Source organism: Lasioglossum baleicum, unplaced genomic scaffold, assembly GCF_051020765.1.
Source record: "Lasioglossum baleicum unplaced genomic scaffold, iyLasBale1 scaffold0021, whole genome shotgun sequence".
NCBI lineage: Eukaryota > Metazoa > Arthropoda > Insecta > Hymenoptera > Halictidae > Lasioglossum > Lasioglossum baleicum.
In genome coordinates this window covers 3,198,875-3,212,806 of record NW_027469081.1, presented here as the reverse complement: position 1 = coordinate 3,212,806, position 13,932 = coordinate 3,198,875, and the positions used below count along the sequence as shown (strand labels likewise).

Genomic DNA, 13,932 nt, shown 5'->3' with positions numbered 1-13,932 from the left:
GTAACATAATGAAAAAGAAAAGGGATTTCGTCATCCGTGGTTCTAGAGTTTGGTCAACGCAACGGAAATTCCTTGTACCTCGTTACCGTCGTAAAACCTCGAATTTCTACGTTCGTCGTAAAGCTACTTTGTCCCCGACAATGATAATGTAAACTCGTTATAGTAAAGCGATTGCCGCGGATCTTTTGATTAGTAGCACCCGCAGTAAAAGTTGAGCCACTTTTATTGGCAAAGATCGTAAATCACAATTCTGTTGATTCAGTGTTTCAGCCCCTAGATGTGGGCACCCTCCAGCGAGATAACCAATTAGGGGATTAACCGATGATACGATATTTTCACCGATTGCCTCGTGTCGCTTCTACCACGATATAAATTACTTAGAAGCGGTCTAGTTTCGCGGAATGTAATCTTGTTGCGATAAGTACTTTCGAGAGCAACGCTGGTTCACACTTTCGGCACTTGTGTGGGCCTCGATTACATGAATTTAAATTGATTTTTTAAGTTGCATCACAAGGGTCATTAGCAACTACAAGTTTATACGCGAGTGGTCGTTCTTCAGATTTGGTAACGTAAACTTACGTCGCAGACTCATCTAATCAGTCACAAATAATTCTTTTTCATCTTCCTTGAACGAGACGGAAATTATTCGAATTTCTACGAAGTTGAAACATTTCTTTTTTCTTCTCTGAATGATTTTAGCCAAAATAATATGTCTTAAATTCTTCTGATATTACTGTTTCATAAAAGCATCAGATCCACAGTCGACTCGCGATCCATGGTAGATTAATTATGCGACTACTGAAAGATTCATAAGAGCCCATAAATTCTCCTATCTATCGGTGCTCGTCGGTTTCGATGAATCCATTTGGAAATGAGCAAACCTCTTTCAGATAAATGGAGTTCAAACAGGGTTCCATTGAAAAGATAGCCGAGAGCGTGCGGCACACGTTGTGCCACTGATTTTAGCAAATTGTCACATTTTACCCGAAACACGTGAAGCACTTTGACCACGGGAATTGTTGAATCACAGGTTCCATTACAAGATATAGAGGAAACAAGAGTCCGCTTTGATAATAAATTTTGATGAATAAGAATGTACGTGCAGATGATTACACGAGTGCTCTTCCGAACTGTTGAACCGTATATTTTATAACGAGAAATAAGAAGAGGAAGAATCGTCGATAACTAAAATTTCAATGAATCGGAAACATTTTCGAAACGGTTGTTGCTTGAAAATTTGAATATCGCGTTGCCGGATTGTTTTGTCGGTGACTTGATTGTAGGATGCATCTATTGTTAGGCGACTATCAAAATAAGCATTAGCTAATATAATTGACAGAAAGATACATGTTCAGATCATTGTTGGATCGTCTCTTTCTCTGGCGAATAATCTGTGTATCAAATTTGCATCAATTTCACGAGCGAGACGTCTGAATGGGAACAAAAGCTGCGATTAGTACAATAGCCATTAATTCGCGATCGAAAGAGTAACATCCTTCGGCGAGAGATTACGTGTGCTTTTCTGATGGAAGGACGCGCGCCATAGGATGATCATAATGAGGAGGAATCACTGCGTTAGATCTCTGCCGCCATTATCGCTGAAGTTACGTGCCCCGGAAAGATATGCACCGCCCATAAACATTTCGTACGATTTGCTGCATGCCACGTGTTGCGCAATCCTTCCACCGTGAAAAAAATTCCCGCCAAATCCGAGCTGCGCTTTGTATAGATCCGGCCAGACTATATTAACGAAGGTGCTTTGATAACTGAATTAATTGTCGCTCGGGACACGGATACAGCGATTCCCACCAATATTCGGACGCTGTTAACCTTCGGTTACTCGCACTCCATTTTCTACATAACTGGTTGCATGGATCTTCACATCGCTCCAAGATAAAAAAAATTTTATTCAGTAAAATAACTAGTCCAATGCGAAATAAATATTTGCTAGTGTAGACGGCACCTTTGTTTGAAACACTAAATTTTCAGATTGTAAATACTATATGCGAGTAATGGAAAGTTAATTGGAGTCACTGTACGTCCGCATCTCGGTCGAATCGTTGGAAATTTCCGTGTTTACGCGTTGGGCGCCGCTTCCTTCCCAGATCAATTGCTCTATCGACGATATTACTGCAGGATGCTCACCTTTTTTCAAATAATCTCAGTTTAACATTTAATTTTTTCGACGATGCATCGTACGAATCGGTGGATCTTGCGAGGCCTTTATCAGAGAGCTAGATAAATATATGCCCGCGCGCCCTGCCAAGAGTTTTGCGCTAAAAATGAAGTGCTCGGCTGTAGGTTCCGTATATTTGCGTTTTCCACAAGTTTTTCAAATTCGCAGTCTAAAGATAGCGGTCCCATGTAAACGGAAAGGGACTCGGCTAGAGATTTGATCGGGGGAGAGCAAACTTTACGGTTTCTATCATCATGTTCTAATCACTCGAAGTATTGGCTATTTCCGTTTCGACGCTGTTGGTTTTATGGGAACGGTCTACTGAACTATAACATCGTTAAACATTGGAAACGCCGCACACGAATTCAACTAACACGATCCACGACCAATTAATGTTGAACGTAGAACGGTCACGGACACGTGCAATCATGAATGGCACATATACAAATAAAAGCATACGTATACGTATCTGTACACGCCGATTGGTCGCGAGCTGTTGGTACGTAGTTAGGAACTTAGATGCGCTATTTCGGGTACCGTTTCCAGTATAAATATTGCATTAGCCCGGATAACAGAGTACTCAATGTTAAGTCACTATAGCCGAAGTTATGCATATTTCAACCGATGGAAGCTACTAGGAATTCTGGTGCCACTAGAAACGTCCAAACCGCTTCTAATATATTTATTTGTTTGTGATACGTGTACAGAAATTATCACGGTGCACAGAAATTATGCTGTTTTTCGAATTGCTACTGACATCTATCATTTATCCTACTGTGTGTAAAGAAATTGCGTGTTCCTTTCGTTTTAACACGTGTCATTACATATTTCCTCGTCTCAAACGATACTATCTGCAGGCTATACAAGAACTGCTTCCCCTCTGGCTGAAGTAATTTTCACATTCATTTAATAAATGTGACCTTCTATACGGCAATAATATTTTTGAGAAGTTATATATCTCGTATTTTCTGTTTAATAAGACAGTAGAATTTATTTTCAAGATATCGAACCTATTAAGATGGTAGTTTTTATTGTTTCAGTAGTCTAAAGCGATATTAGATAAAAGATAGGCTGCAGTAGCCCTCAAAAATCCTGTTTTTTACTTTTGAAAATACAAACTACTATAAAGTAATGATATCGACTATCAACCGGAACGATCCATTACAGTTGTACCCTTCCAACTTTCACTTCAGCAAATTCGTTAATTAGTGATGTGCAGTCTGGAGTGGCAGCCAATGTAGATTCAATAGAAATTAATGACAGATTTCCAAGTTTTGTTTGGCTTATTGAACTTCTTAAGTACAGTGTCTTCCTCAAAAGTCCTACTTTTACGCCTCGTAAACGAAAAAAATAGGACTTTTGAGGGCGATCGCGGCCTTGGTCGATCTTTTATCTAGCGGTTTTGACTAGTGATAAAACCCCCATCTAAAAACCTCATCGAAAAACGAATCTACCCCCTTAAGAATTTTAATTTTGCGTCTACACCCGCAGTCCACCGATAACAATTATCGTGTCGCTGTCGCAGAGGGGTTGAACGGAAAATATAGACGCTTTACAGCGTGATTTGACGATGTCTCGACGATCATTTAGAATTCTAAAAAGCTCACGTGGCTTTATGCAAGGTATACTTTAAAGAACGTGATTGCAGCAGACCAGTACTTTGGTCGTTGTCAAGAGTTGCAATTAGTGTATAGTCGGCGTAGAACGAAGTAACCGAGGAAGGGTGTGGGCAAGTTTAACCATCAATGTCATATCGACGAGCGATGTCACTTCCGGCAAAGTAACCTCCGACAGTCGACAAAATTTTCTCAAACAAGTTCAAGCGCGAACTACATATAAAATACATGGTCTACCCCTATTCACCATCAGTTCGCGTACCACCGACGATTATTACTCGGCCACTTAAAAAGATATAGTTTGATTATACAATCGATGGAATCGATACGTCACACGTTGTCCTTAAACGACATGAAATATGGAAAACTATGGGCAGGACGTTATGATTGTGATAAATGAAAGTTTTTACTGTCACAATAAAACGAACAGCCTTGCGACGAGGTGACTCCTGGAGAAATCAATGCGAATGAATCAATGGTTCTATGCATAAACAAATAAATTGCAGGCTTGGCAGCAACGTGGGCGGTTCCTCTGCCTCGCGAATATTCAAATTCCAATTACATTAATAATGGGAACGCGACAGACGGTGTACAGTCTTCGGCAGTTATCTGAAACACCCTGTGTGAGTCATGGAAAAATGTAACCTAACTCCTTCCTTCTTAAATGATAAATGAAATATTAGATGGCATTAGCTCTAGCGAGTTCTATCGCGCTCGTTCCGCGAATGCATTTCGGATGGGATCGTTGTATGTATTTGTGCCATTAAACTATGCAATTCAATCGTCGCCGGCTCTGAAACGCGAAACATTGTTTAACCGTGCGTTGTATAACGGAGAAAACTTTCCTATGCAATTCCGACAACTTGCAATTTTTCTAAAAAAATTCACGTTGCGTAGCGAACCAATCTAACTTCTCGAAAAAGCTCAAATCGTACGGTTCAATATTAAAAAAGTCATCGTCTTTTTAACCCCTTGCCTTACAATATCGTGTCTGATGAAGATTCCGAACAGATTCTGATAAAAATGTGTGTCAATAATGTCCCGTAACCGAAATAAAATTCTATTTTGATTTTGGAGAACGTATAGGCATACAATAGGCGTAAGTTTTCTCCTTGTTTAGGAAATTACGATCGATAAAAATGTTTTAATCACTGAAACCGTGAAACGAATCGTGGGGCAAGGGGTTCAAAGTGTCCGTTTCGCGGACCAAATGTTAATCGCACGAGAAACCATAATTCGCGAGGGAAATTGCGAAGCTAACGAGCTTGCGCAAAGGTTCGCGATTCGATCTTATTGTTAGTCTCGAATATGCCATAAACGCATCGTAACTTGGCTCAAATTATAAGAGAACGAGTAACAGCGTGTAATGGACGCATTAAAAACGTCACATCCGAGTTATCTTCGAGTTGAAGGAAATTTGTGAGCGAGCGACACGTGTCTGTCCTCGTGTAGATGGCCATCCTTGGAGAACGTCGTACGGTTTACATGCGTACTTCGCGTATATTTGCGGCAATAAACATTTCGCGTGCGGGGAGGACAGTCTTGACGTCAGATCTACACGGCGATACTCGCTTTAAATTAGTTTATAGTCCTCGAAACGTAGCGCCGCGTTGAAAGGACCTCCCGCTTGGCAGCGACGTCTTGCCCGGAAACAATGTTCCCCGTCCTAAGCAAACCGTCGTCATTCGGAGCACGTGCCGAGCATATGCGTACGGGTAAAGTATGGTTGCGTAGAACCTGGAAGCACGACGACGCGATTTGTCTTCCGTGGATAGGGGCAAGGGAACTCAACCAGGCTGACTCATTAACCGGTAATCGAGGAACGCGTCTTTCGTGAACAATAAAGCCGACCGTTCCGTTTTTCACCGGGAACCCCGGCTCTACGGAATCATGAATTATCCATACTTTGCTTCGTTTGCCCTGCGGCTAACTATAACAGTTGTTTAGCAATACTCGCTTGAGAACTGTTTTCATACCTGCCTCACCTTATTGGAGCAATATCTTGCACGAACCCGTAGAAACATTCTTTCTTATTTTACACACCGATTGCTCTGAAATTTTATCACTGCCATAAAGACGCTGAAGTCGAAGCGAACCATAGACATCGAGTAGTACCCGACATCCCACTTGTACTAAACAAATAGGGATCTTTGTAAGACAGCATTGTTGAACTCTTGTGACTCATAAAATCCGCAATCTATTGATGAGTAATCCGTACTCTCGTTCGCATCGGTCACCATTGTCGATCATTACAGTAGATTGACAATATGGCTTCGACTTTCCTTCGCTTCTCCTCGCAAGGTTTTCCTCCTGTCGGCAATTTCGTCTAAATACTAATTGCATTCCAACTTGGTCTTTGTTATTTGTGCAGCTAGACAACATTTAAATCAAACCAGACAACATTTATTATTGTATAGTTCGAATGTTAACTCTTAGTTTGCTGTTATCGACTTTTTGTGTCGTTTCCTGCGACTGGAAAAATAGCTCCAGCTAAATGGATGAACTACCTATACCCCTTGTTGCAATTGTTTGGTGATTACAATCGGCTTGAATGGTATGTGGTTGCTCTTTTCCTAGTTTTCCTCGTTCATAATTAATAACCAAGGTTTCTTTTTAGCATGCAGTTTTACTTAAAGACATTGACTGGACGACTTTAATTTACCTTTTCATACCTTTTTAACTTCCACGTGGAACTTTGTAGTCTTCAATTCCTCCTTTTTCGCAGCACGATAATGTTAGTGCCACTGCTACATAATTTTACAAAAATACAGGCAGCAGATTAAAAGCATCTGCTGTCGTTCGAATGGTGAAATCCATTGAAATGCAATATGCAACCAGATCTGTGTAAGCAATCGAAAGGTGGAAACGCATTTATTGGATATTCATTTAACTCTCACCACCATGTAAATAATATAACGTAGATTGAAAATCTTTTTGCATATGCAGCGAGTAGGTACTAGGTACTTTCACATTGTTTCCCAATGTGTCACATAACTGCACTTCTGCATTAGTATATCAATTTAGCGCATTCTTGTCGTTCTAACAATGCGGGCAGTTTTCAGCTTAATTATCTGGAATACTCGAATCGTATAGCCTTCGCATTTTATGCGTGGACGGAGCGCGGAACTTTAAGTGACCCGAATAAACAAATTCAACAAAGATTCGTGAGGTTTATTTTTAACTTATCGAATTCCTTGACACCCACCTACAAGAAGCTTGTGGCATATCTGCCTACGCAAGCTCCATCGAAATCTGTACATGTGCTTTCGAATTGTAATAATTTTGTATAGACAATAATCAAGTGATCCTAACTCTAGAAAACCCTAAATTACTTCTCCCAGATTTCATTCCATACTGATTTCAGTATTAATTACACCGATTGAAAATCGATCGCGGAATCCCCGATGTAGGTGCACAACTCGATGAATTATAATTGCACGATATGTAGCACCGGCAATAAAATGTTCGCATACAATGCGCTAGAGATTATTAAGGTATGATGGTGTAGGTCGTCCTCGTTGCATACACTGCACCAGTTTATATTGTATAATTCAGCAGCCCGTTCGATAGGTACGTATCAACTGAAACAGTCAATAGAGGAGGTAACATTGCGCTAACTATAATCCCGTTTATGCGGGGCAACAAATCGATAAGATTCTTTAGACTTCGAAACTTCCACGACGACGACGACGGCCTCTAATAAGGAGGCTAGAACAATTCATCTGTGACAAGTTGAATGCAACTTTCACCGTGCATATAGCGAGCCATTTTAGCCGTAGGATCATCATAGAAATCACCGCAATAAATTGTCGTACCTGTTCGCAAAGCATTGACCAACGGTACGATCTTTGTTTCATCGCGAGTCCTTTATTCAATTGTGTTCCTCCGAGCCAATTACGGTGCCTGTAAAAGTAAATCCTGCGAAATCCTTTCTTTCCGTCGAGTGCCTCCATAAATACTCGAGAATTCAACTTGACGAGCTGGTATAATGAGATTCGCACGATTATCGGTGTGCTCGGTTAATTAGAACCACGTCTCGATCCACCCGGGAATCCTTGCGGAAATGATTTCTTCCTGTTCGCGCTGTCGAAAGTGATGTGTATTCTCGTTTGCAGAAACACACTTGCACAGTATTCACAGTGTCGTGTTAATTATCTACTTTCATCAATCTCGTCCTTTTTTTCTTTCAGGCCACGCGAACGGCGACGACTTCGGCTACGACGGAGCACACGGTGAGTTAATTATGCACTTCTTTCTGTAAATACTGAATGATCGGGCATCGATTCCACCGCGTACTCTTGCCATTTATTTATGTGTTTATGCTAATACTCCATAGTTTCGATTTAATAGCGTTCCGCTGTATTGGAATTCCTCTTTAATAATACAGCTTCTGCAATTACCTTTCCCGAGAGCGAATACACAATTTTGCTTTTACTGCATTTGCAACGAGCAACAATATATTTGCGCCGTGTTGCATCGCGATTAATAGACAGCGGATCTCTATGGAAAATAAACGTTTTCTACGCGAACTGCAACAAACTGGAGTGAAGTAGAAATTTGTATTCTTTCTTTCACTGTTTTTGTATGCTCATAAATCTCGTATTTAAATCTGCAGTAATGGGTACGCAGTAATCGGTGCATGGCTCTTTTTCGTTCGCAGACATAATATTGTCTTAATGTTGTATTAGGTTTCTAAGGCCACCAATTTTGTTTCGTATTCAGAACACTATCTTCCATAAAAAATGCTTACACATATTATTATTTCGCGATAAATTAGGAATGATAATAAAAGTGAAGTACGATCGAAGCATGATACATACCTAGAGATGGGATCAAGTTCCAATATGTACTCACGAATCCGAGTCAAGTTCGATAACCAAGTTTCATTTCATGGGTTTCGATTACTACTTGAAAGCAATAAAAGTTTCAATGATTATCCTTGAAAAGTATTGATTGTATACAAGTAGTTATCGAACCTCGAAATGAGTACTTACAAGTTTCGAAAAGATACTTATAAGTACTTCGATGTTGAAAGTAATCGAAACTTTCACTAGTAGTACTCGAATCTTGGAAATCAAAACTGCATAGTAGGTTTTAAGCACTTTCTTGATTAAATTCGTAACTATTTAAGAATAATATTCCATTTACAATACTTGGTTTTATCCTATTTCTTTTTTTATCCGTGATATTTCCTGCTTTTGAAAAAACTGTTTCTGAAGGTACAGAAGTGGCCGTTATACAAAGATAGTCACGTGCAATTTTTGATAAAATGGGGTACTTGATTGAATTTTCACGCCAAAATAATAACGGGTCTTCTTTGCGTTCTAAATATCGTGATTTTAGATCATTTTCCACTTCTAACACAGCAGACGATCAGATAGGTATCGTATTATTTGTAATTGCCACTTCATTGTCAAAGGATGACCAAATTGATAATTCGCTATTGTACCGATTTTCGAACATCTGCGACTGTGAACTATCACATGTTGTAGATGAATTATCATTATTAATATAATTAGTGGCTATATCAGTCAAGGCATCCCGTGCTCGAGGGATAGATTCATCTTTAGAAAAAGCTAATGTTTTGAATCGTGGATCCAATAATGAAGTTAACATATACAAATGATTGTTCTCGACATCACCTAGGTAATGTTCCATACAATATATCAGAGAGAGAGAGAGAGAGTTTGTCGCAAAGTACATTCCAAACTACAATCATCGGTAGAAGCATGTAAAATTATGAGACCCCGTTTTCTCTCTCATCTCCACAGCGTGTTTACAAAAAAAAAGTGAACAGACGCCGTACAGTTGGGTCCAAATCGGAGACAAAATCAAAGAAGAACTTTCGATAGAAATGAGGTAGAGCGATGAAATTTTTTTTTAATTAAAGCTGAAACTTTGCAAAATATGGGAAAAATAGGACGATTATGGTACGAATGTTTTTTAACGTTGAAAAAATTCGTTAAACTTGCACAATTTCAAGAAAATTGTGGTTTTTCCAATACCACGCGCGGAAAAATTTTTTTTTGAACATGCTGTACTTCATTTCCCGTAGATTTTTTCACGCTGATTTCAAATCTGGTCTCAAAATTTGTCTACGACCTCAGGATATTGCAAAATCGATTATGTACTTGAAATTCTACATGTTTAACGAATTTTCTCAAGGTTAAAAAACGTTCGTACCATAATCTTTCTATTTTTCCCATATTCTGCAAAGTTTCAGCTTTAATTTTAAAAAAATTTCATCGCTCTACCTCATTTCTATCGAAAGTTCTTTCATTTTGTCTCCGATTTGGACGAAAGGTCCCACTGTGCGCCGCGCCGGAACAGCCTTACGTTGCCACGGAGCGTGCAAGAATACGGAAATTCGTAACGATATTCATAAAAATTTCGAAAGCTTCGAAACTGTTCGACCAAGATTCGAGTATACTTGCAAGTATTATTTACGTTCACCACAGAACTTGTAAAGGGTTCGAAACTGTCTGGCAAAGGTTCGAGTATACTTGGGAGTACTATTCCTTTTTCGAAGTACTTATTGTAGAGTTCGAATTCTATCAATCAAGGTTCGAACCTGTTTGCGAGGTACTTGATCCCATCCCTAATGATACCACAGTAATTGGCACAGTTACCCTATAAGATGCAAAAGTAAAATGAAAATAACTAGTAGGCGTTTTCAAGAATTTGTCGACGGAGATGTAAGAGAACTTTCGAAATTTCCAGGTCCGCAACACTGGGGCGACAACTACAAGACCTGCTTGGGGAAATACCAATCCCCCATTGACATTGAAGATAAGGATGTCAGAATCACCAGTTACTCGACGCTACAATTTTCCAACGTCCAAGACCCTCACCCAGCCTACATGTCAAACAATGGGCACACAGGTATAAAGTGGCAAGGTTGAAATATTGACGGGTATAGTCATCGTTACCATAATGGAGTTTCTTGACATGCAGTTATCTACTTCGAAGTACAAGCGAAACAAGAAATCGTTGGCTCTCGTGATCCTCGAAAACTACGCGAATGTCACGAATAAATGGCTACGAACGATGAATTTAAAACATCGGAAACAATTGATAAAAATATATTCGACAACTTCTACGTTTTAATTTAAAAAGAGAGACGAGAGATTTATATCCTCCGGTGTTTACCGCAATAATTCACGATAAACCGGAAAACTGAACAATACAATGCTGAATATTCCGCGAAAGTAGATGAGATCGCGTCGTAATTGAAGATTTATTCGTTCATTCCGGGGAAGAACGAATTTCCAAGCGCGACTAGTCCACATTCGTATTAATCACTTTAATTGTTTTAAGCGCGCGTCTCACGTGATCACTATCCTTGAATAACTGCAAATTAGCGTCGATTATTGCACGTCATAGACGTTGTCTCGTTGTCTCGCAATTACGATAAACCTTCATAGAATCCCATTTTCGTATCGGAAGAGCTCGAAAAGCGAGAATGTTTACCGATCTGTGGCCGCGATTACTGTATATCATGAATCATCGTTTCAGTGATGATCCGGAGCACGGATTCAGATCCGATGAACGTTCCGATGGTACACGGAGGACCGCTCAATGACACCTACGTGTTCCAACAACTACACTTTCATTGGGGGAAAAGCGATGACGAAGGCTCCGAAGATCTGATTAACAGTCATTCGTTTTCGATGGAGCTTCACGCGGTTTTCTGGAAGAAGTCCTACGAGTCATCAGATGAAGCACTGAAACATCCTGACGGCCTCACTGTGCTGGCATTTTTATACCAGGTAACAATTAAACATGTCGCGCGATGTTACGTAAATATATATATGTATTCAGATTCGCATCGATTTGTCTGAGAACTTTTCATTAATACTGAAAACAATCGAATGCTCGTAAATTCTGCCTGTTTCTGGAAATTATCGTCCACGGAGAATTTATGGATTTATGATAAACATGCTGTAATTTCAAACGATAAAGAGATTACAAGAATATATAGAGAGAGAGTATAAATAGATTTCTTACAACTTGATTAAACCACTATAAAGGGAAAAACAAATCGAATGCATACAATTTTTATTTAGAATAACACGTGCGTTACGAAGGAGGTCTTTCCAAAAGTAATTTGAATTTTCCGGGTCGATAAATTTTCTCTTCGCACGCGTAAAATTCTATACTTTACAGCTTTTAAAAAGACAGTTACTGTCGGAATGCAAATTTGTGTCTTGAATAGTTCAACGCGATTCTACGTAAAAAGAAAACAGTTAAGATAATACGTACGAATACTTCGTACGCAAAGTGGAATGAAATAAAGTCCAAAACGAACGACAATTGTACAAAATTCTCTCGTATTTTATATTCTAGTCTTTTTCGTGACGCGAAAGAATATCGGAAGCTTCCCTATTCGCGGTTCCCCCGTTTTTCATGAATATGCAGATTGTGCGCGTGAAATTACTCTTGTTAATTAGATTTCCTTCGCAAACTGTAACGTGTCCGCGCGTTATCTCGTCCGTGTTCTCGCGTTCCTGGTTATTCGAAATGAACTTGAAAACGTATCGGAAGAGCAACGGTTTCGAACACGACCACGGGCCGCTGAAACATACATTGTCCGATGTAGGAATTTCTCTCTTTCTAATTTTACGGAATCGTGATTACGTTTCGACAAATGTGCCGGATCACGCGCGCGCTTATTGATTCTGATTTCCGATCTTATGAAATCCTTGGGAAAATATACATGTTACAGGCAACGAACGAGACCAATCCGAATTTCGAAGCGATTGTATCACAAATATCGGAAATAGCAACGGTCGGCAGCAACGTGACGATAGGTGACGTTGATATTTTAAACAAATTGATCGCACCGAATGCCGTCGCGTCGCAGGACTATTACACGTACAAGGGGTCGTTGACTACACCCCCATGCCTCGAGGTTGTACAGTGGATCGACTTCATTGAGCCGCAGACAATATCCCATGACCAGGTACACAGACAGGTGTGTGGGTTTGTGCAGACTGTATTGGTATTGAATGGAGACAATGCATTGTTTACAACGAAGTATACAGGCTGGTCGATCTAAATGTAGCCCCACCTGAATGTCCATCTGAAATATTTTTAATACAATGTGAACGGTATCACAAGGTGGATGCTTGAAAGAAAAAAGGTATCGATGACCTTAAAAACTCAGGAAAAAGAGTAACATTTGCAAAGCATTCACCTGACGATATCATTTACATTGCATTCAAAACAGGGAGATATTCAGTTGAACCACCGTGTATACTGTTTGATATATCTTCCTCGTTTTTTAAGCTCCTTCAGTGTTCTCGATGTTGTATGCTCGTGAAAGTACGCACTGCCTGTGCTCACAGAAAATGGTGAAACTACACAATAACATTCTGCACAACACTTTTTGTCCTACGACCAAGTGGAATTTGTTCTGATTAACGAGGTTTGCTTTTAGCTGGCCGTTTTTCGCAGTATCAAGGCACCCGATGGTGAAAACCTGACGCATAATTATCGTCCGGTGCAGCCACTGGACGACAGAGTTATTTACCGTAATAGCAACAATGGAAGCGCTGAGACTACTAAACCTGTAGTCACGTCACAGCCTACCGATACTTCTAAATCTGCAGTCACATCACCGCCTACCGTGACTACGAATGCACCAACGACTATGCAAGTAACTACTGTTCCTACGACTGCATCGACTGCGAAACCAACTAGTCCATCAACTGCGAAACCAACTAGTCCATCAACTGCGAAACCAACGAATCCTCCAACTCCGAAACCAACCAATCCGTCAACTTCGACGCCAACGAACCCGCCGACTACTGCGAAAACCATGACCGTTGCTCCCCAGGAAGCACCAACTACTAACGAGACAATGAAGTCGGACAACGAGGATAGTCAACATTCTGGTCAAGGAAGAATATGGAGCGTACCAAGTTTGTATTCCATTGTTTTCGTAATAGTCGATCTCCTAAATAACAGAATAATTTCACGTTCAATTTCTGTTGCAGCGCTTGTACTTGTACTTGGAGCTAGTTTCCTTTTGCCATACCAATGACGTGCTGGGAGTCTCTAGTCAATTACTTTGACTACGAATAAGCTATTTAATATAAGAAGTAAACGAGTTTCGAATAAGTATGTACATAATACGTA

General features: G+C 40.0%; 1 protein-coding gene across 1 annotated transcript in view; it reads left to right on the top strand.

Annotated features, from left to right (window-relative positions):
* The window catches only part of LOC143219001 (carbonic anhydrase 2), a 16,575-nt gene extending 2,643 nt beyond the window's left edge, over nt 1-13,932 (top strand). Inside the window, exons 2-7 of the mRNA XM_076444697.1 lie at nt 7,983-8,024; nt 10,513-10,674; nt 11,308-11,561; nt 12,518-12,754; nt 13,232-13,715; nt 13,791-13,932. Of these exons, the coding sequence (XP_076300812.1) occupies nt 7,983-8,024; nt 10,513-10,674; nt 11,308-11,561; nt 12,518-12,754; nt 13,232-13,715; nt 13,791-13,837 (1,226 nt within the window). The 3' untranslated portion in view covers nt 13,838-13,932. The remainder of the gene's footprint in view (nt 1-7,982; nt 8,025-10,512; nt 10,675-11,307; nt 11,562-12,517; nt 12,755-13,231; nt 13,716-13,790) is intronic.